Genomic DNA, 24,646 nt, shown 5'->3' with positions numbered 1-24,646 from the left:
AATGATGACCATGAAACAGGTGATTATGGAAGGCTAGAGCCACATTATCTACTGAGGAGTTTGCATGTTCTCTCAGGGCTCATAGGGAATCCCTGAATACTATGAGGAAAGTAGGAACATGACTAGATTTTTCACCTTTTGGTGACCATCTGGATGAGTAAGGAGGGTTTCGAAGCAGTGGGATCAATTAGGTTATTACGGGGCAAGCTCAATCGAAGTAAGAACTTGAACAGGTATGATAGTCATGTGAGCAGTGCTGAGGGGCTGGATGCAAGGAACGTCCTCAAGAACAAGACGTGGCAAATGGATTTTGTGAGATTGAGGGATAACGGGTGTGGGCAAGGGTCCCACTTAAGTCGAGTATTCAGGTAACTTCAATGATTTCTACTTTTGGTAAAAGTTGAGAGGTTTGGAAGGGGCTGAGGGAGAGGGCCACTCAACTTTCATTTTGCTTATGTTGTGTCTGATAACCTGAAAAGTGATCCTGACAAGCAGTTGGTGACTCAGGTAGAGAATCCAGGAAAGAAAGTCCTACAGGTCATAGAGCGTGCAAAAGTGGTCTGAATAGTCATAAGTCTTGAGCCAAAAGAAGCAGTTCAGATCGTCAAGAGAGAGAATGTAGAGCAAGAAGAGAGAACTCCGTATGGAGCCTCAGTGAATGGCTATGTGTGAGAGATCATCCAGCACAGCAGAATAAGGATGCTGGGAGAAGAAACAGAAGTGTCATGAAAGTTATTATGTCAAGCTCCTTCTAACTTTTACATTTATGACCTATAAAGTAAAAGTGGCAAAACTGAAAAGGGCTATTGTACTCACAAAAATCTGGCCAAACACTGATAATGTTTAATTTAAGGCAAACCAAATATATGGAAATTTATTCTTAGTGAAAAAAAATCAAGATAATGCTTTTCATACTAGGTGATACCCCTACAGGCAGAATAACAACAACAAAATAGTTTACCAAGATACCAAATGGACACAGGAGCTGCCAGTAACAGACCCAAACAAACTCAGTAAATAAGAAATGCAGCAAATGTGCATAAACTTTTAATGGAGACATTTGAAAAAGATTGAAAAAAATCTATTTCTTAAATCTCTAATTTTACTATATTATTTATACTTTGTGATTAGTAAAGTTTATTAAATTTTGTAATGCTAGCCCCTCTCCCATAACTCCCTGAGGGTACAGATCTCCAACTTTGCAATGGAAATAAATTGGAAAAATGTTTCACAAATTCACTTTATAGCCAAATTTTCAGGAACATATTTTCATAAAGCTATCTCATACCCTACCTTTACATGAATTAAAGAAGTCGCTCCCTCTCCCTGAGATTGTCGTGGGGATTTATAAGCTAATATTTGTTTTGAATTTCTTATTGAAGAACATTAATTAATTTTAATTAATTAATTTAATTAATTTAATTAATTAAATTAATTTTTTGCTGGAAAGTGACTTTAAAAAAAATCTAAAGGAACAAAGTTGTTTGTTCTTTGTATTATTTTTATGGATAAGTCAAATGTTCCATTTATCTTATAGTTAAGTTTACAGATAAAGTATAAGATGTAAAGAATACATAAAGAATATGTATAAAGAATAAGTATGAATCAATTTTTCATTGTTATATGAATTTTTATTTTTCCCTCCAAAATATTTTAGGGATATGCAGCATTTAATAATACGCCTAAATTGGTGCAGAATCAAACCGAGAATATTGTAGCAGGTAAGACTGATAAAGTACACTGCAATTTTCCATCTCTGGCTGGTGCTTGCATTATAATATCTGAAACGTCCTTTGCTAATTAAAGAAATGCTTTATCCTTGGGAAATGACAGGTTAACTTTCTTTCACTTGAATGGTAGTTAACAGAGAAGGATCAGCAAAACAAAAACCGACAGTTAGTTCACTTTTTCTTCTCGTTTAATATTTTTAAGGAGTATACCATGTATTTACTGGGACTTCCACCATGATGTCAGACCTTAGACATGTCATTTGGCTGATTGCCCAAAGATCATGATAAATAACAAAGATAATTTAAATCAACACTTGAGCCCAAGTGACATGAAATGCTAACATCATTCTATTTGTCCTTTTTTCTTAAGTACCTAACTTTCCCCTCACACACATGTGTACACACACACGCATTACCTCCCTACACACACACGCATTACCTCCCTACACACACACACACACACACACACACACACACACACACACCCCATCATCATCATCATCATCATCATCATCATCACCATCATCATCTTTTTCATCTGGCATTATCTTTTCGCAGTACCAATTAACTCTTAAGTAGGTGAGACATGTATTTTTTGCTATAAGATTTTAAAGAAAAACTTCACTTTTCTACATTGCTGATGAAGCTGTATTTGACATGAACATAATTCTTTTTTTATTAAAGCTATTTATTTACAAGGTATATGCATGGGTAATTTTTTAGCAAAACCTTTTGTTCCAAGTTTTTCCCTCCTTCTCCCCTGCCCCTCATATAGCAGGTAGTCCAATATATATTAAATATATTAAAGTATATGTTAAATCCAATATATGTCATCATTCTTGTTTAAGAATCCATAGAGTCAGATGTAATCTTGAAACAGTCCCATAGATTGGAAATCTTGGATGTCTATTCCACTAGGATTTGCTCATTTGCCTCTCTAATCAATTCTTGGTGGTGTTTTAGTGCTGAATCTCACAGAGGCAGTCTCTCCAGATAATGTAATAGATGAATCTCTGATTTCCAAAACCATAGATCATGTTTGCAATGTCTCCTCTATTAGTCTGGCTATCAAAGCAACCTTAAAACATGGGTGATTTCAACAGATGTTAACTTCCTATTATGTACAAGGTCCTGTGCTAGTTGCTGGAGGAGATGCCCAGATAAATACATGTTGTATACCCTCAAGGACTTCACACTCTATTGGGGAGATAGCCTATGTATATGGATGTATTTCTATTATAAAATACGAATCATGGTTTTATGAAGTGGTTTTTAATCACACTCTATAAAAAGACACTCTTTGCTAAAATATTTTTCTCTCATTGTATGGATTGTTAGATGATTTATGGTATTTTTAAAAATAAAATCTTCTTCCCAATCCCCTCGTCCCCTGCAATATATTACCAACAATGTTCTGGGAATGGGCTGATGTGCTGTGCAGTATAAAGTGGTGGCTAATGGGAGATTTGCTTCTCATCTAAACTTGCTTACTGTTCTCTATTTAATTTTTGCTTCCTCTTTGTGGACCTGCTCTGCCAACATTCGCAGCCCTTCCCTGTAAGTTTGGCAAAGTCGTACCCACACGGTGGGAGATGATATAGCGCACACTGGGTGGTGTTGCCCAAAACAAGCCAGAGTTTTCTCAGAAGGCCGTTTCAAATTTAATTGGCTTAGGTTCCATCTGTAATTTGCTCGTTTTGCCGAGAAGTCTCGGGTAACCAGGCTCTAGTGCAGAGACAATAATGAATGCGATCTTACCTAAATGGCCCTAGATCACGTCCATAGCCTGCTGTTACATAGAAGTCATTCAAACTGCTGAAAAGAAAAACTTTGGACGAAAACTGATAGGGTTAGTGATGTCTAATGTCCGGTAAAACTTCTGTGTCGAAGAACCGAGGGCCCTGGAGATTAGCCCCAGGCCAGAGCTTTTCTGGGCAATCAGCTGTCAGCGTATGTCCAATTCCCACTTATGGCACTGACGTGCACCTGCTCTGTGGAACATGAAATATTAGCTCCAGTCACTCCCCTCAAGGAGCTCTGCTGTTTCTCCTTTCCTGGATTGCTTCTAAGGCCAGATACTATCCCTAAACCCTTAAAAATCGTTATAAAATGGTATTTCCAATGTTTTAAAATCCCACCATGATTGCAATGTTATTACAGCTGGTACCTTAGAACTTATATGTTTTGCTGTTTAAAATAAAAAGAACATATCAGTGGGAAAAGTTAATTTGGGGCAGAAAATGAAAGGAAGATAAATTCTAAAAGACAAATAATCTAGTCACATCATTTATTTCTGCAGTACTTGGATTTTGAAAGAGGTAGACTTTCAAGGCCCATTGAAATGAGCTTTGTATCGTGGCTAACTTTATCAGAGACTGATGACCTCTTAATTTTAGTCCTCTTAGGGAGAACTATGGCACAGCAGGTATCTGTCAGTGGTTAGAAGGGGAAAAAACCACTTGGGTAGGTGGAGAAGGATGGAGGATCCAACTTCCTCTCTCTAAAAGATGATACTTTTGTGATAGGGCATAATTGGCCCAAGCCCATTCCCGGATCCCTAGTCTGGATATATATTTAACTCATTTCAGTTTCAGGAAAACAGCATTTTTCCAGTCAGAAGGTCTCTGTTGATTGACAAGTATGACTGATGCTTTTTGGTCAAGTGAGGAAAATGAAACTGAATCTTAAGTGCTTCATTTTGCATCCTAAGAAAGATCAGAGACCCCAAAGATGGTATTTCCTCTGAAAATCAAGTCACCTGGTGGACATCCAAAAGTATTCTTGAAAATGACCTGTCTCCATTGGCTATCTCCTTTGGAAAAGCCAGTTTAAAGTTTCCTCATTTCCAAGTTAACCTTTTCTTTTTTATCTAATTAAATAAAAAAAAAAAAGAAAACTCTGGCTTGAGTCCATATTCTGCATCATTCCATTCGGTGTAAGGATGATTTATTTTGTTAATAATAGCCTTTTAGTGGTTTGGACACATTCGTGCTTGCTTGAGCATCTGGCTTAGTTTTGAGCATATAAATAAGTGAGGAGGGTCGGGGTCATGTTGGTATTGGTTCATCCCCTTCCTCTTACGTCTGAGTTGTTTTTGTGAGTCACCCCCCTCCTCCCCAGCTGGGTAATTTTATAACAGAGATGTGTTTCTTTTCAGATATCAAAAATATTTTGGATTCCATTGGCACAAATATCACTGATGTAATCAAAGCGCTTCCTATTCAGAAGATGATAAACGATTTCGTATTTTATCTTACTCAGACTGAGACATATATTGACACTTACTTCCCTTTAGTTGAACAATACGATTTCTATCGGTGAGTACTTGCCTTAGAGATGGTAAAGATCTAGATGAGTTCCAAAGAGAGTTTTTAATTCTAGATTTCTTTTGACAGTCTTTTGGGAGGTGGCTGTTAATTTTTTGGTGGTCAGAACAAATTGATGTATCATCTTAAGTCAAGATGGACAAAATCTTTGCAAAATTTCCCATTTTTCCAGAATTTCAGAATAGGAAGGGACCTTTGGTTTAACCTATACCTAAAGAGATAGAACAGTGCATAAAGCAGCAGGCCTCGAATCAGCTCAAAACTAGCCTCAGATCTTTACTAATTCTGTGACCCTGCAGAAGTCAGTTAACCCATTTACCTCAGTTTCCCCATCTGTAAAATGAACTGGAGAAGGAAATAGTTAACCCATTTGCCTCAGTTTCCCCATCTGTAAAATGAACTGGAGAAGGAAATAGTTAACCCATTTGCCTCAGTTTCCCCATCTGTAAAATGAACTGGAGAAGGAAATAGTTAACCCATTTGCCTCAGTTTCCCCATCTGTAAAATGAACTGGAGAAGGAAATAGTTAACCCATTTGCCTCAGTTTCCCCATCTGTAAAATGAACTGGAGAAGGAAATAGTTAACCCATTTGCCTCAGTTTCCTCATCTGTAAAATGAACTGGAGAAGGAAGTAGTTAACCCATTTGCCTCAGTTTCCTCATCTATAAAATGAACTGGAGAAGGAAATAGCAAAACTCGAGGATCATATCCAAGGAAACCCTAAATGGGGACACGAGGAGCTGGTCACAACCAAACAAGAAAAATAACTGAATAAAAATCTTCTCAATATCCAGAATGGTCATTAAAGCATTTGCTTAATGACATCCAAGGAGGGAGAAAAACACTATATTCTGCATTATCTGGACAAACATGTACCAAAATTTTAAACATTTAAAATAATATAGGAGAAAAAAATTTAAATAATATTTTACTTTTCCCCAGTTAGACATAGAGACAATTTTTAAAATTCATTTAAAAAAATAATTGTTGAGTTCCCAAATTTTCCAGGAAAATATTTTGACAAATCCTGGCAATATTTTGACAATTAGATTTGTAACTGGAAGGGCCCTCACATAGCCCACCTTCCTTAGTTTACAGACTAAATCCTTAAATTTACACTGAGCTAGGATTTCCACTTGGGTCCTCAGGCTCCATGAGGATCCTCTGCCACTGTGATATGGTACAGACAAGGTGCTGTGGGTTGTCAAAAACAGGATGAATCTTTGCCTGGTGGGTTGCTGGGGAGGCCTAGTGGAGAAAGTAAGATTTCAATTCAATAAATAAACATTTATTAAGCATCTACTGTGTGCCAGATACTGTGCCAAGGTGGAACTGGCAAGCTGGTCCTTGGGAGATTAGGAGCATTTGGATGTTTGAGTGGGAAGAGAAAGGACAATCCGGAGTAGAAGAAAAGTTGATGAGTTCTCGTGTCAGCTGGGAGAAGACAGAGCTTGAAAGAGAAGTTGGAGTGATGTGAAGAGCTTGGATTTTGGAGAAGGAGAATGAACCTGACATTGTTTTCCTCAGTTTCTTTTTCTGTAAAATGAGCTGAAAATAGCAAACCACTCCAGTATCTCTGCCAAGAAAACCCCACCGGGATCAGTGACTCAGCAGCTACAATAAATAGATAAGAGAGATTAAACTGGGGGGGGGGAAGGGTTGCCCCCAGGGCAGAACAGGAAGCAGAGGGTGGAAGTTGTAGAATTAAATGGAGAGTTGATGTCAAAACTTCCTAGCGATTTTAGCTGTCTAAAAGTAGGATAAGTAGGCTTGATTTCAAGATAAAGTCTTCCAGAAGTCTCAGTGACCAAGGGGATTGTCTTCTCTAGGGGTCAGACTTGGGGTGCCTTCCAACTCCCCAATTCTTTGATTCTCTGAAAACAAGAGGAAACTAATGAAGGGATTTGGGATAATGGAACTGAAATAACGAGGTAAAGAGTAATGGCAATGGGAAAAAAGAGCAGAGGAGGAGCTTTCTGGTGTGACTGGGCCGTCAGTGGCTGAGCCCCAGAAGGCTGGACAAGCCCTGACTCCTCAGTGCCCTTCTCTTTCCTCATCTAAATGGAGGACCCTGATGGCCCCTTCAGTTAAAAGGCAACCTCTGCAAGGAGAGCCAGGAAAACCTGGTGATTTAGTAGCTGTGTAGGAAAGGGATCAAGTTTTCATTGTGAGTTACCAGAGGATTCCTTGAACAGAGAAATCCGTGAGGGTAAAGATGAGCATCTCAAGGCTATGTCACCTCCTAGCCTCCACCATTTGGCCCAGGGAACCTGGTAATTCAGTACTTTGCTGTGTCTGGCACATAGTAGGCTCCTCATAGATGGTGAGTGATGGATTGCTCATGTTTCTGCTGAGCTTTTATGGGCTGTGCTGTTTCCTGGGAAGGACCCATGTGCTGCCGAAGGAGCACTGGAAGCCTGGGGTGGGCCTGGGTCTCCAAGCCTCAGTTTCCTTCTCTGCACAATGAAGGACATATAACTGATCTCTGAGGACCTTTCCAGCACTGGGATAATCCTCTGCCAGACAGATGCATCTCATAGAGATAACAAGTAGCATTTATTGGGCATTCACAGTAGTAATAATAATAGCTAATATCACGCTTTAAAATTTGTAATTATCTTTACATTATCTTATTTTATTCTCACCACTCTGAGAGGCAGATTCTATTATCTCCATTTTATAGATGAGCAAATTGAGGCTTAGAAGAGGGAGTTGATGTGTCCAGCTATTAACTGAGGCAGAATTCCAACCCAGGTCTTCCTATCTTCCAAACTGGCATTTTGTCCACTGGGGAACCTACAGGTCCCTGGATAGAACCTGTACAAGCAGCTGATGAGATGAAGAGATAAAAAGACAAGCTTGAAAAACAATAACTTGCATTTATTTACGTTATTTTATTTAAGCCTTACCTTCTATTTGCCTCATTTCCCTTGACTATAAAATGGGCATAACAATAGCACCTAGTTTAAAGAGGATCAAACTAGATGATTGCAAAACACTTAGCACAGAGCCTGGAACAGTATAAGTACTATATAAATGTTAGCTATTACTACCACTACTATTACCACCACCACCACCATCACCACTAATATTCCTACTCCTATTACTACTATTATTAATATTACAACTACTATTACTATTATTACTACTATTACTACAATTACTACTACATTACTATTACTATTACTACTACATTACTACTACTATTACTACAACAACTACTACTACATTACTATTACTATTACTACTGCATTACTACTACTACTACTATTACTACAACAACTACTACTACATTACTATTACTATTACTACTACATTACTACTACTACTACTCAACTACTACTACTACATTACTATTACTATTACTACTATATTACTACTACTACTACTCAACTACTACTACTACATTACTATTACTACTACATTATTACTACTACTACTATTACTAGAACAACTACTACTACATTACTATTACTACTACATTACTACTACTATTACTAGAACAACTACTACTACATTACTATTACTATTACTACTACATTACTACTACTATTACTACAACTACTACTACTACATTACTATTACTGCTACTACTATTACTATTATTACTACAACTACAACAACTACTATTACACCATTAATTTTTATCATATGAGGAAAATGAGATTCAGTGAAGTGGTACGTTAATGATGGTCACCTAATTATGAGCCCACAGTTTCCTAACTTTGTGACCAGCACACCAGATGCTCTGTCACACTCTAACGAAATAGTCCCATGAGACATTTGTCGGGCAATATAGAGTTAAAGTGATTCCACTCAGTTTTATTTCGTTGTTTTCCAATATTTGATTGCATATCTCTCGCTCTTGAAGACTTCTCAGCTGCTGGGACAGACCGTTAGAGCTTGTGGGCACGCCAGTTAAAACTAATTGAACATCCATTACTCTAGACTGCCTCAGCAAACTGACAGCATCTCTCTAAAATAGAGAGTGACATTCTTTGGGCATCTGATTTATGGTGCTCAGAACATTTCTAAATATTTAATGAATCTGGTTGGTTTTTTCCAGTTTAGAAAATGCTCCCAAAGCATTATTCCTATAATAGTAGAGTAGCATAGGTTTAAAAAAAAACCCTTGGGAAGAAGCTCAGTGTTTTTAATTATTCTTCCTTTATTGTATAACAAAATTAATAATAAGCTTTGAAAAAACTTGAGGAGTGTCATGAAATGCTCACTAGTAGTCTCCGAAAAGAGCTTATTTAGAGATGGTTTTGCTTAAGTGGAAAGCAGTAACAGAAAGAACATGGAGATGGGACTTAAACGCCCTGGTTTACATCCTCCTTCTTATACTGTAACGATGGCTCAGTTGCTTGTTCTCCCTTAAGCTTGGTTTTCCATCTATAAAACGGCAGCAGTAGGACCGTCACTACACCCACCAGGCTTATAAACATTGACGTGTCTCCCTGCTAAGACTGAGCTCCTCAAGGGTTTGTTGTTGTTACTGAGTCATGTCCTACTCTCCTTGATGCCATTTGGGGTTTTCTTGGCAAAGATACCAGCGTATTTTGTCATTTCCTTCTCCAGCTCATTTTACACATGAGGAAACTGAGGCAAATGGGGTTTACTTGCCAAGTACTTATCAGTAAGGTCTTATATCTTTCTGACTCCAGGCCCAGCAAGTGCCTGGCTCATAATGAGCCTTTAATGAACGCTCAATTAAGAGAGTAGACTTTGGTTCACGATCTGCCACTACCACATTAGCTCTGTGGCTCTGGACAGTTTGCTTGACCTGTTAGAGCCCCAGAACAACTTAGGATGACACTAGATTGGGGAACATTTGCTGACTTGCCATAGTGGATGAGTCTTCCTCCTCACCAGGAGCCTCCTAAACTAATGAAATCACAGGTCTCCACAAAAAGCAAGTGGTGTGTTGTAGTTCCTTCTAATTCGTGGCTCCTCTTTGGGAAGAGACCCTCAAAAACAATACAAAAGTAGTGTTTCTGGTTCTCACGCTGGGGACCGCTTCCAAGTCCACCATCAGTCCTGTCCAACTTTAGTCAATTATTATGTATTCAATACCTTCTATGTCTAAGGAGCCAGAGAGCCCTTATTTTCCAACTACTTACAGACTCTACTTGGGGTAATAGAGCATGCACATAAATAAGTAATTGCAAAGAAGTTGGTACAAAGCAATTTTGTACTAACAACTGAGCAACCCAAAAAGAACACTTGTATGATGTGCTGAATGAGCAATGTCCTCAGCAAGCAAGGGCTTCTTAGACATTGCTAGAAAGAAGCGCATTTCAGTATCGGGGGGACGTTTGTGTTACTTTTGACTAAAGGAAGAGTTTGATTAAGAATATTTGGCATCTTCCCTTGAAGTATTTGTTCCATAATGTGCCCATAATCATTTCCATCAGATGGCTGTGCTGTATAATCGCCTGCTGCTTGTTGATCCTCATCCTGGTCTTTTACTACTTGGGGTTACTGTGCGGCGCCTGCGGTTTTAACAAGCACAAGACCCCCACCACCCGTGGCTGTGTGTCCAACACTGGAGGCAACTTCCTCATGGCGTGAGTTCTTTCTTTCCTTCTAACACACTCAAGGGGGTCCTTCCAGGTTCCATCTCGCAGATGGAGCCCAACAACTTAAAGGAACCAAAGTTCCATCCAGCGCTGTGGATGCTCTTAAGTGATGGATCCCAAAGGGAAATGTGTGGCTTTTCATGTGGGATTTCTTTGGTTTGGTGCCTTTCTAATGGTTAAAATGAGCATCTGAGGTAGTGATCTCCAAGTGAGGTGCATGGGCCATGGGAGGAAATGGTGAGCAAGATGTTCCTTTCAATTGTGGGTAGAAAATATTAGACATTTTCATTAATTTTAGCTAAAATAAGGAAGAAGAAAACTTTAAATATTTAATTTTAAAATTTTAAATTTAATTAATTAATTAATTTTAAAATTAATTCAATTTAAATATTTAAATAAAAATTTAAATAAAAATATTTACATATAAAATATCATAAAATATGTAAATCAAATATATAATATATATGAAATATAATAAATATAAGCATATATAATACAAATGTATAATATGTGAAATATAATAAAATATTTGCATAAATAAATAAAATACAATGAAATATAATATAAAAGCATAGAATTTGAGGCGCCCTCACTAGGTCTGTATGTCAGATAAACTCATATCACAGATAATACTTGGGGTGCCCTAAAGGAAGAGTAGAACTGCCTCAAAGTGGAGAGGTTGATCATGGCACCCTCATTCATTCATCTACTTTTAGTATATTGAAATCTATGGGGCTTGATTAATTGTATTTATGGATTGCATTATCCAGTTTTAGCTAAACTACATGAGATGATTCCTTCAAAGAAACCACAATTTGAGAGTAATATTAAAAAAAAAATCTCTAAGCAAATTCTTCTTCTACTTGCTGGTATGAGTTCCTGATCAGTAGCATTTCAAAGTCGATGATTATTCAAATAGTCAATTAAAATAATTTTAAATCATCGGAAGGATTATTTGAAACATGCACTGACATTCACTCCCATTGATGCTGAACCTCACCTCAAGGACTCTTTGTTTCTCAAGGTATCAGCTATACAAGGCATTTAAAAACTGCATTTATTTATTGCCCAAAACGATACTGTTTGTCACTTCTAAAAATTTACTTCTGCACACTTTGAAAAGTGGGAGACAATTTCCTAACATATTTAAAAATCTTTTGAATGAACAGTTTTAGGATTTTGAACTCATTTATTACATATGTAAAAAGTCAAGACCATTAAGGTAAACGGAAATTGACTAGGTGAGTTTTGATTAAAAACTTTTGCATAATTGGTGGATGGGATTGAAATGATCATAATTTAGATTCACTTCTTCCATTTGAAACTATGTATAGTTGAAAACTCTCTTTATCAGCCATAATAGCCATTACATCTTTCATGATGGTAAGAAAAACCTTTTTCAGTTCATTAAAATAGAACATTACTTGGTAAGCTCAATGTATTCATCATTTTTGCAAACCTTGCTTTGCCAAGATATATTAGTGATTCAAACGTCAGGTTCTGAGTTCAGTTTTGTTTAGTTAAGATTTGAAGCAAGCCAGGGAGGAAGAGAGGAGGGAAGGAGACAGTGTCAGTTGGGGAGGTCAATCAGTGGAAATGCCACATTAGGAAAGGTAGTGTTGTGTGGGAGGAACAGCAAGGAAGCTGTTGTCCCTGGATTGCAGAATCCTTGGAGGTGGAGTAAGGTTTAACGAGGCTGGGGGTGAAGGGCTTTAAATAAGGAGCTACTTTAAATAAATAGGAAGTAACATTAATTGATATTTATCTTTTTTTTAAAAAAAATTCTACAGATCTGTCTCTCTGGGTATATCTGTAGATATAGTTATCAGTCAAAATCTGCCTTCTCACCCTCCCATTGCAACCTCCTCATCTCTCAATTGAGAATCAATCAATCAGAACAACTTTTCATATCAACCACATCCAAAAAAATGTTGGTCTCATTCTTCAGTCTTGAATCTTTCATCTCATGCTCAGGAGAGAAATAAGGTGTTCCATTATTTGTCCCCCTGGCAGTGTGATACTGCACTGATAAGAGTTCCTAATTCTTTCTAATTTATTTGTCTTTCCCATTTTGCTCTTATTGTATAAATTGTTGTCCTGACTTCTGTCCACTTTACTTTTCAGGTTTCTGTGAAACCATCCCTTTTCATCATTGCTTACAACATAATATTCCAGCACATTTATGCACTATAATTCTCCAGTTTATTGGTAGCTCCTCAGATTCCCATTCTTTGCTATTTCAAAAAGAGTTATAACTGCTTTTAGATGCCTTAGGGTTTCTTTCTGTAGGATTGATTCTGTGTTTGAGTGTGTATATGAGAGAGAGAGAGAGAGAGAGAGAGAGAGAGAGAGAGAGAGAGAGAGAGAGAGAGAGAGAGAGACAGAGAGAGAGAGAGACAGAGAGAGAGAGAGACAGAGAGAGAGAGAGAGAGAGACAGAGAGACAGAGAGAGAGACAGAGAGAGAGACACACAGAGAGAGAGAGGGAGAGAGAAAGACAGAGAGAGAGACACAGAGAGAGAGAGGAGAGAGAGAGAGAGAGAGAGAGAGAGAGAGAGAGAGAGTGAGTGTATGTGTGTATGTGAGTGTATGTGTGTATGTGAGTGTGTGTGTGTGTGTGTGTGTGTGTGTGTGTGTGTGTGTGTGTGTGTGTGTGTAAAATCTTTCTTTTTTGACCATTTAGAGTGGAAGAGAATCACGATCCCTCCATCCCCTCCTCCTATCTCTCTAGGTGACTACTGGACACCATGATGATGTGAGATGATTTTCGTAACCTTCCTTCCCTCCTGCCCCAATGTATTTCTCTTCCCCTCAGTTTCCATTCTTGAGCTCATTAAGACATGAGAGAACTCCTCCCAAACCCTGTCCCATTGGGATTCCCTCTATGATACCTGATGATGTTAGAGGACAGAGGGACACATGTATTATCTCCATTTACTCGAAGTTAAGCAGTTTATCCTTGTTCTGCTCTTGATCATTGTTCATTTGCCTATTTGTGTTCATCCTGGCTTGGTCCGGTGCGCTTTTGAGATCTGTTTGGAGGAGTCTTTTGGAAAGGGTCTCATTATACTGCTCCTGACCATTCTGCCCTTCTGGCTCCTTCTGATTAGGATAAATTTGACCTGAATCGAAGAGGAAATAGGCTGGGGACTGACTTAATTCAGAGGGATCTGGCTGGACTTTCCCTGCACCTGAAGTTGAAATTAAGAGCAAGGACATGTATTCCTGCAGTTAAACCTAATATGTTAAATTCCCAAGGAAAAAAATCCACTTGTGTGTTGATTTGATTCCAAATTGAAACTCTGCCTGGAGAGTTGATAAATTTGTTATTTCTAATGTCATCATTTTTGGATCTGAGGCCCCTTACCCCCAAAGCAGTGTTGGAATTGGATATTTCATTTTGGTGGGTGGCTCAGAGGGAGAAAATTAAATTGCTGTGTAGTCACTGAGTGTACCTTTTCTTTTTTCTTTTTTTTTTCTGAGTGTACCTTTTCATAACTTGTCTTGAACTCCCTACCTCCTCTCCTCTCCTCCACCCCCCATTGAAATTACAGGATGACTCTCAGGCCAGAAGGCATACTCCCCCCCTACACACATACACCCCTCTTCTGCTTGAAGGCAATCTATCATTCCTGAAGTTTGTATAATGTTTGCTGTGTTTCGTGGAGAATAGGGAGATGGTGAATCCCCAAATACATGTGGTTTTTATTGAGGTTTAATTCATTCATTTCCCATAATGAGTTTTAATCCCAAGTTATTTCAAAGTTGACTTTAGATGATTCCAGGTATCGAGCGGTGGAATCATATCTCTGCTGTTGGTTCCCTCAGCACTACTCATGCTTTCCCTCATTTTATAGACATAATACATCTCTGGTAGACATCTGCTAAATAACCAGAGAATTGCAGGAGTAGAAAATATGGGAGGCGCAGTCAGGATAATCGGACTAATTAGAATTTTTAGGAGAATGTGCTATTTCATTTGGAAAATTGTTTAAATGCTCTTTGAAGCCCGGAAGGAAGAATTCAGCATTTGAGCTTCTGCTTGTATGTTTTAGGAGGGGAGGGTGGGGAGACATGGTGATATAACTTCCCATCACATCCTGCCTGGAGGGGTAGAGATAGCCTTTTAAAAAAGTACCAGCTGCAGCTAAAAACTTCTGTGATGAGTGGAGCCTAATGAAAATAGCAAATTGTTGTTAATGATAATAAATAATAACGTCACTGATAGTATGTATTAATACAGTACTGGTGGGGGATGGGGAGAAGAGAATAAAACGTTTCTCCCTTTATCTGACCCTCATTTTGGTGCCATGTGGGATGCCACTAGAATGGAAGGCGAACCAGTTCTTTATAGGGCTTACTTTAACCTCCCTGTCTTGACACGAACCTACTTTAGCCATTGAAACAACTTTTGAGGTTATTGTGGTCCCACCTTTATTTCCTTTCCTTCTCCTCAGTCAATCCCTTATTATTTTGCCTCTTCCAGATATTTCCAACCTTTTATGTGGGGGCAGAACAGACCTGCCTTTCACCCACCCTTTCTCCAACTCCATTGCTACCATCAGCCTCCCTGGCTAGTTTTCTGATTGAACCTTACTGAGTGTTAGTGAGCTCTCCACAAATGAAACTACAAGATGTTTTGTTTTTAGTTAGACCTTTGATGCTTGAAGTGAGCTGTAGTTATCTAGAATATGATCAGATAACCCTTAGTCATATCTGAGATATTAGGCCATGATATCCTATTTGATGGATGAGATATCAATTTAACAATCACATTTAGGGCCACGTGGAAAACAAACATCAGCTTGATTCCATTCAGAAGGAATCTACCTTCCTTAATAGTGTGGATTGACCTGTAACCTGTAACCTAGGAAAAGCTATACATATAGAAGTCCACCTTCTCCATATTGTTTTGAAAGATAGTGAACACTGTGTGAATCTTAATAGATTAATTGATCTGTTTTTTTTTTTTTCCTTTCTCCAGTGGCGTTGGATTCAGTTTCCTGTTTTCCTGGGCATTGATGAGCTTAGTGGTTTCCACATTTGTTTTGGGTGGCAATGTAGAAAAATTGGTCTGTGAGCCCTTTGAAGACAGGACTATATTTCAGGTAAAGATATGGTTAATAAAGTGTGTGTGTGTGTGTGTGTGTGTGTGTTTGTGTGTGTGTGTGTGAATTTTGATATCATAATCCAAACTTTTAATTCCTATAATTAGTTATGACTTGAGGGAGTTGGGATTCAGGGGAGAGCTGAGCCTTTAAAGGGACAAAAAACTATAAATCAGAGGAAAGGAGAAAGTTTCTAATCCAGTGAATTGAGGGTTTTCGTATTAGTAAGAAAAAGAAACAATTCTGATTCTTGGTAAAATCTGCATTTAATATTTATGTTAATAGCTGTCCTTTAAAACAATAAGAATTCTTTATGGAGTCAGCATATAAATAAAATTTTATTTGAAAAAAAAGCAGAGATCCCGCCCCAAAGCTCTCCAGCTAACAGAAAAGAAATGAATATCCATTTGGTCTTAAGACTTTTCCCTAGAGAATCACTGCTAAAGACCATTAAGAAAGCTACTTGCAGTGAATTTGTAGTCATTTGACTATATCAGTGGATAGGTCACTCTTCTGCTAAGTTAGTTGGGAGCTGATTGTTGTCCTATAGCCTTCGATGGAATCGAGGTACCTGATGTTGCTTTGCATTTGCTGTTTCATGATTAAAGTCATGCTTCAAAATGCATACCATGGGGAGCGGAGGGAGAAGGAATATCAAATTGTACCGTGGGCTTGAATTGAAGTTCTAGTCATTTGTGCTTATTTGTGATTATAGGTAAGATGCCTACCCTGCTCTGGACATTTTTTTCCCAATCTAAATCCTTGGATTTGTTTCTTGTTTTTTAACTGGAAAGCCAAGACTAGGATGGGAAAATTAAGCAGTCTTCTGAACTTTTCATATAAAACAAATGAAGAGAAGTGGAAATGTTGAGGTTATTTTTTCAAAAGATTGATGTAATTATCTATATGATGATAAGATGCTTTTTGGGTTCTAGGTTTTGGATACTCCTTATTTACTCAATGCACAATGGAAAAACTACCTTCCAGGTGTCCTGTTTAAAAATGCTGATGCTAATCTCACCTTTAAACAAGTTTACAGGTACAGAAATTACTGATGAAAGATTTAGTGTGATATATTGGGATAATTTTTGGGGGGGTTTTAATTTTTCAACAAGAATATTATCTTTAAACATCTTCTTGGGTACTTTCTTTATAATATTCCTCCATCATCATTGTAATTTTAGTGACTCTCCTCCATTAGCTCCTTTTGTCTTCTAACCTAGAAATGGAACTGGGTTTGCTATCAAAAGATGGGGGTTTGAATTGCCAGCTCTTCCATTTATCAGCTGTGTGAATGTTGGCAAGTCCTTTTGTTTCTCTGCACTTCCTCATCTGTAAAATGGGAATGATAATTGTGGTGTGTTCTGATGAAAGTACATTATATAGTCTCTCAAGCCTTTTAAAAATTGGAGAATTCATTAAGTATACAAGTCATTTCTAGAGCTCTCCTTGGTCATAATGGATAGCTTAAAACCCAGAATCTTATATCTCTTTTCCTTAAATAATTAATTTACACTTTGGAAATCATTTCCATTTTTCCTCCCTATCCCCAAGGCCGTGCAAAGCCCTTCTACAATTTATCTTCATTGAATACCACCTGAAAAAGTGTAGCACCATCTGCAAATTGGGAGAATTCATTGAATACTCATACATTAAAATATTAAATAGAGTCATAGCATTAATCCCTAAGGAGCCCACTACTGACTTCCCTCAGAGATGTACCTGGTGGATTTTATTTTTGCAGAGTTGCTTGGGGAGCATTGGATGGGGGGCTTGTATGATTTGTTAGCGACAGCAAACTTGAATATTACTTTATGGACCCTGAAACTGGCTCTCTATGTAGTATACCACATTACCTCCTAAGCAGATAGTAAACCTATTGCCTAACATTCATTTTAAACATAAGTAAGAATAATGCTTTCGTTCTGTCCCCTTCCAAATCCATCAAAATAATTAGAACGTTCTAATGATTGACATTGTTGCTGTTTTAATTATGGTGTATCCTGCATTTTGATTCTTCTGATCATGCTCAGTATCACTTTATGTGGATCTCTCTGTGGATCTCTCTCTCTCTCTCTCTCTCTCTCTCTCTCTCTCTCTCTCTCTCTCTCTCTCTGTCTCTTTCTCTGTCTCTCTCCCTCTCTCTCCATCTCTCTCCCTCTCTGTCTCTGTCTCTCTCCCTCTCTCTCCATCTCTCTCCCTCTCTCTCTCTCTCTCTCTCTCTCTCTCTCTCTCTCTCTCTGTCTCTGTCTGTCTGTCTGTCTGTCTGTCTCTCTTTATACACACACACACACATATGTATCTTATGTATCTGTATATATAGTTTCTGATAGCTCTGTACATAGAGGGACCTGTACGTGTCAGTCTCTGATCTCACCGCCCTGATCTGGTTCCTATATACTATGCAGTGTCCAACTGGGGGACTCATTTTTAAGTAGCCTTCAGTTCCCTAATGGGGGGAAATGTCTCTGAGGTTAATTTGATACCATATAGTGGAGAGCATTTTATATATAATACCATTTTGCATAGATGGGCCTGGATAACTTCATTTATTCATACACATATCTATCCATCCATTCATTTCATTCATAGCTAATCCTAAATAGTGGATGTTCTTGGTAGACTAATCAGTGAAAAAAGGTTCTTAATGATACAATCATTGCCTATTTCATGTAACCAGCCACTATTAGACTCAACTCCCACCTGATTTTATTACATGATAATTATAGTAATATAATATTATATAATATTATGTACTTTCTACTTTTTTAAGTGCTTTCATCTAGGTGAACAGCCCCCAATTTATGAGCAGGTGATGTGGCAAATGTTAGCTGACTGAAGTTTGTTGTATATTTTTTCCATAGAAACAATGATATCAGTTGGAGTTAAGGTCCTTGCCTTTTCCACAGAAATTCATTTAACTTACAATTTACTTCAGTCTGGGATCTTGTGTTACAACTTATTCAAAGTTGTAACTCAGGGTGGCTAGACCACGTTCCCATTCTTGGTAATACATCAGCACAGGGCATGGGAACTTCCAGACACCAGCACTGGTCGCATGAAGGTTGGGATTTCCAAAGACCAGGGATTGGTGACTGTGGGAAAGGGAAGGATGAGGGGGAGGAAGGTGGTTCCGGTGGGTGAGTCTAGCTGGGAGGGCAATCTTTGGCCTGCAGCATTGCTCTTTACAGATAAGCACAGAGTATTTGGTACTTATTATATGACTGAACGTTGCCCTTCATTTGGAAAGCTGATACTGACTTTATGACTATCCCTGGATATGATCAGTCCATATAATTTAACGTTACCTGTAATTGGCCCAAATAAAACATGAAAGGAGGGTAGAAGAGTGCGGGGAGAAATCCACTTGTAAGGGAAGATAGAGAGAAGTCCTTGGTAGCTATGTAAGGCTTCAGTGGTTCCCCCACCTCATTGATGTGGATGTTCCTTCCATCCATACGAGTGCAGCTCATTCTTGCCTTCCTCTGCTTTGATTTTTGTCCATTTACTTCCATGGATCTCCAGGATTATTCAGTGTGCTGAAGGCCCTTAGTAGATTGAATATTGTGCTTGGACTTGGGAAAACCCCCAAGTCCAATTCTTTTCTCAACTACTCACTAGTAGTGAAGCACCCTGCACAAGCTGGTTTGCTCATCAGTAAAATGGGGATAATAATAACACCCACCTCACAGGGTGTTGTGTGGGGCAAATGAAAGAGTACACACAAGATATTCTGAAAACCTTCAGGTACCACATGACAGCTAGTGAAGAGTCCTCAGATGCTCCCTTTTTGTCCTTCACTCATCTTACATTTCTTTGTTGCTTTGAATATTCTCTCTGATCCCATTCACTTTCCCTATAGAGTTATGGGGATTTGCTTCCTAGGATATTTTTCTGAGGCTATTTAATGCTTAAATAAAAGACTGGAATAATTCATGAGGAAATATCTACTGACCGTGTATGGGTGTAGTTCTAAAAGCTGGATTGTACTGAGGGGCAAAAATTGGGGGATGCAGGAAAAGGTGTCCGTGAGTGTGGAAATAAGTCATTATATTCTCAGTTCCATTGATGTGTCTCCAGCATCGAGAACCTCTTCTCCCTTCTCAGATTTAAAAAGAAAAAATAAAATAAACCCAGAAATTTCAGACAACTTTCCCCTTAATCATTAGCAAAAACCATAGCACCAGCTTGGCCTTTCTGAATATGATTGATGTGTTTATTTCCCACAGTGACTGCAAGGAAAATAAAGGCATTTATACCTCTCTGCAGCTTGATAAATTCTACAATATCAGCAAATTTCTGGCCATTAATCAGGTAAGTCAATAGAACTTAGTGTGTAATGGACACATTACTCCATGTAATGAAGTTATCTCTCATGCTGGAGAACTTGCCTTGTAGGTTTGCCCATTATAAATGATTGTAATGTGGTGCTCTCAAATCAAAGCTCCTCCATGCTGGAGTCTCTTGGCACATGACGCCCCTTTCTCTGGGGGATTGATCATGTAACTAGTTATTTGTCCTTTTGAAAGAGATCTGGTGAGCAAAGGACCGGACTTGGCGTAAGGAAGACCTGGTTCGGATAATTATCTCTGATACTTGCTGTCTACATGATCTTAGACAAGACGTTTAATACATTGAAATCATCTGTAAAATAGGGCTAAGCGTATCGATAGTACTTTCGCCATCGATTTGCTGTGAGGCTCAAATAAGGAAGCATATTGCTTTCCTGATGTTAAACATCTGTTAGTTTTATTAAAGCCTCAGCCTTTTGAATGATGTGGGAGTGGGTCCTGCCATTGCTCATTTCCGAAAGGCTGCATGATAGGGTAGAAAAATGCTGGTCGTCCTCGTTCTATCACATTCCTGTATCTCAACAAATCACCTCAATCCTTTGGGCCTCGGTTCCCGTCTGTAAAAGAGGGTGGGTAATACCTATAGTACCTGCCTCTCAGGCTGATATAAAGTAACTGAGCAAAAGTTCCGCCTACTATTAGTATGACTATCATAAGCCTCCCAGGATAACTTTGATCAGCCGCACCTTGATTCCAATTAAGTGGATCATCCCAAACCCTTCCACTCGTCCAAATCTGGCCGGCTCATCAAGGCGTGGCTCGACCCTAGAAGACACCATCATAAAATGGAAAGGTCCTTCAGTTGTAAATAACTTTATAATCCCCAGCCTCCCTCTACTGTTAACTGAGTTAGGGCGAATTCTTTCATCTTCCTAATGTCTCTTAAAGTTTCCTTATTCTGAAGTAATCTCCCTATCCCTCTGAAATCGTAGCTTGTTTATGTTTTAAGCTGTTTCACTTGATATTTTGTTTTACGGGGTATTGTGAAAGTCTCAGTGTAGTTTGCTTTTATACCCGAAAGGTTCTGAACATAATAGTAGGCACTGACTCAATCCCTCTGGTTGCTTGATTTGGGGCTGCCATGATGGAGGCTCCACCGCTGGTCATAATTCAGTCATTTAGATAGAACTGTTCAAAGAATAGTTGCAGCCAGCATCTACATGTTTAAAATTCTATGTCAGAGAACTCTTCGGCAATCGGAGGTCTATGGACCCCTTCATAGAATCATGGTATTTAATGAATAAAATAAAATACAGAGGATTATAAAGGAAAACAGTTTGTAATTGGAGATTAAGAACCCCTATTCTCAGGTACTAGTCAAGTAGGGAATTAATACTCCCTACCATCCAAGTGAGTGATTTGCTTTCTCTTACCCTGCCAGTTTTTAGTGTTTATTCTCCCTCTCCCTCTCTCTGCCCCTTCCCTCTCTTTCTCCTCTCTGCCTCCTTTCTCTTTTCCTCTCTCTCTTTTTACCCTCTCTTTCTCTTCTTCCTTCCTTCTCTACTTTCTCTTCCCCCATCCCTTTCCTACTTTTCCCCTCTCCCCTTCCTCCAATATCTTGTATGTTCATATCATATTCCATATATGTTGTCCCTGACCCATGTTGCTTATAAGCTCCTTGAGGGCAGAGCCATAGAGTCAGATTTGGAAGAGACTATAAAAGTTTGTAGTCCATTTACAGATGAAGAAACTGAGGCTTATAGAGGCTAGTTCTGACAGCTGACTCCAAATCCAGCGTTCTTTCTTCTGTACCCTGCTGACCCCAATTCTTTCCTGACACCTTGCACATGGAAGATTTCTGATAAATGTCTGTGGAAATCAATTTAATGATGCTATTTTCTTTGGCTTAAAGAATCCAGTGTACAAATCATAAATTCACTTCTGCTTTCTATATTCTTTTAATACAGTATACCGAAGATCTAACATTTACATTTGACAGTATTAAAATAAACCTTAGCACCATAGTTTTACTGGATGAAGTAGGAAAAGAGAACCTTCTGAATTTTAGTTTCTCAGGAATAGATGGAATTGATTTTGCTTCTTATTTGACTGAGGTAAGCTTTCCATATTCTTGAATCTATTATTTAGAAAAAAATTAAAACTGGAAAATATTTTTGTTCTTTTACAAATGTTGTATGGATTCTGTCACCTAAAAGAACAGTAACTGAGACGAGAGTTTGAATCCCAGTTCTGAGGCTCGCCAATTTGGTGCCTGTGAAGCATTTCCTCTTTGTAAAATGGGGATAACATATACAGCAGAGTGCAAGCTCCTTATTGGCCAATACTAGTTAATATTTGTATTTGTTTTGTATCATAAGTGCTTGACACAGTTTCTGTACTTAATGAGGATTTTTTATTTCATTCAGTCAATAATTTATTGTTGAATTAAATACTTGTGCTGACTACCTCACTGAGGGTCTTGACATCCTTTTTTAGGTCAATAAGAGTATAACAAAAGTGGATCTTTTGTCCTTTGCCAATGAATTGGAAGCAAGAGCAGAACAGTTGGTAAGTTTAAATTATTGATTTAATGACATGTTATTGACAGCTATTATGAAATGATGTTTGTAGCTTTCTTGGCAGACATAAATGTGATCTATAAATGTGAATAATTTTTATTCTCGTAACTTTTTTTAATTCTTGAAACTGTTGGGCAATGGTATCAAGGATCTTCACTAAGGGACTTCAGCTTGAAAATCACATGGATGAGGTCCAGTCTTGAAGAAAGGAATATGATTTTTAAAAGGGAACGTCAGGCTTTTCTTGAATTATTTGCCTTTTTATGCCTCCACCCCAGAAGAAAACTTTGGGAAAATTTCGTAAACAAAGTTTAGGAAGAGCTTAGGTGTAGGGTTTCCAGAGAAGGGATTAAATATGGTACATTCTAGAATGGAGCACAACATACTAAGTAGATCAGGTAGAGGACCAATCTATATTTCTTTATGTTTAAAATAAAAATAATTCATAAGTGCACATTGATATGTACACAATCTTCACATTCACAACTTCAAGCATTTATGTGATTTTTATTGGTAATCTCATTTTCACTTTGGCATTGGCAACCACGCTCATTTTGAGCAGCTATGTGCAGTAGAGAAAAAAGTAAGGTGCATGATGTGTGCTGGTATCCGGCTCAGCACTTCATTGGTTTTGTTCACCCTACTGTTGTAATGAGCGCCCAGGCCCTTCATTGCAAATTTCCATTGTTTGTCTTCAAAACTTAAGAGTTTTTGTTATATTTTTGCCTGACCCCCCCCCCAAGTGTAGTGTAAGTTCCTTGAGCTCTAGACCCAAATATGCAATGTCAGTAATATAACTTAGTGAGAAAATAAAGATGTTAGAAGCTATAATGTCTGCAGCCTAGTTACAAAGAATTGTAGTCAGAAAAGTATATTTTCTGCAATTTTTGGTAAAAGATTAGTTTTTGGTGGACATGGGAGCCTACTCCTCTGTTTCCTATAAAATCCGTGTATCAACATTCACATTTTTAACATTTTCTTTAAATTCATGAGTTTTTGCCTCCAAAGTTAGAAATATCTATTCAGTCACCTGTATTCACGGAAAGATTTACAAGAAAAAGAGGCAGCCAGAACTTTAAAGTGAGGTCCATTAAGACAAACATACCATTTCACTGCTATATGCAAGTAGCCATCATTGCTGGTAGGAGAGAAGGGGAGAGATCCTCCTGTGGGAAGCCTAAGGAAGGGTTATTAAAAATCCTGAGCCACTTAAAATTCATACCCAAATGGATATGGAAATTTATTTTACCCTATGGATAAATAGATGGGCAAAGGGGTAAGAATGAGTAACAGAAGGGACAATCTATTGAGGGAGAGAAATAAAGGAAGGACAAGGTGGAAAGAGAGAAAAAAAGTATATACAGGGGAGAAGAAAGGATGGAGGAAAATACACATCTGGTAATTTTAGTGTAAATGGGATGAACTCACCCATAAAATGGAAGTGGTTAGCAGATTAGATTAAAAACCAGAATCCTGCAATGTATTGTTTATAAGAAGCACATTTCAAACAGAGAAATACATACAGAGTAAGGGTAAAGGCTAGAGTAGAATATATTGTGCTTTAGCTGAAGCAAAAAAAGAAGGGGTAGCAATCCTGATCTCAGGAAAAAATCCAGAGCAACAGACCTAATTAAAAGAGATAAGGAAGGAAGCTGAAACTTGTTAAAAGGTACCACAGACAATGAAGTAGTATCAATACTAAACATATATGCACCAAGTTTTATAGCATCCAAATTCTTAGAGAAGTTGTTAGTTACAGGAAGAAATAGACAGCAAAATTGTGGGAATCTCAATCCCACCCTCTAAATCCAACCACAGAATAAATAAGAATGATGTTAGGAAGGTTAATAGGATCTTAGAAAACTTGGATATGATAGATTTCTGGAGAAAAATAGGTGGGAATAGAAAGGAATACGTGTTTTCTCAGCAGTACATGGCATCTACACAAAATCGACCATGTATTAGGGCATAAAAACCTCACAATCAAATGCAGAAAAGCATAAATAGTAAATGCCTCATTTCCAGATCA

General features: G+C 38.1%; 1 protein-coding gene across 7 annotated transcripts in view; it reads left to right on the top strand.

Moving 5' to 3' along the window:
- Positions 1–24,646, top strand: part of PROM1 (prominin 1) — a 233,347-nt gene that overhangs the window by 192,072 nt on the left and 16,629 nt on the right. For 6 of the 7 annotated variants that reach the window (XM_074274792.1, XM_074274793.1, XM_074274788.1 and 3 more), the window contains 8 exons: positions 1,658–1,721; positions 4,888–5,047; positions 10,475–10,627; positions 15,623–15,746; positions 16,682–16,785; positions 19,976–20,060; positions 22,006–22,152; positions 22,535–22,606. In XM_074274792.1, the coding sequence (XP_074130893.1) occupies positions 1,658–1,721; positions 4,888–5,047; positions 10,475–10,627; positions 15,623–15,746; positions 16,682–16,785; positions 19,976–20,060; positions 22,006–22,152; positions 22,535–22,606 (909 nt within the window). The remainder of the gene's footprint in view (positions 1–1,657; positions 1,722–4,887; positions 5,048–10,474; positions 10,628–15,622; positions 15,747–16,681; positions 16,786–19,975; positions 20,061–22,005; positions 22,153–22,534; positions 22,607–24,646) is intronic. The other variant, XM_074274794.1, reaches the window with a different exon arrangement.

The sequence above is a fragment of the Sminthopsis crassicaudata genome, chromosome 6, assembly GCF_048593235.1.
Source record: "Sminthopsis crassicaudata isolate SCR6 chromosome 6, ASM4859323v1, whole genome shotgun sequence".
Lineage (NCBI taxonomy): Eukaryota > Metazoa > Chordata > Mammalia > Dasyuromorphia > Dasyuridae > Sminthopsis > Sminthopsis crassicaudata.
The sequence above is the reverse complement of the archived record's forward strand: the minus strand, read 5'-3'. Positions and strand labels throughout refer to the sequence as shown.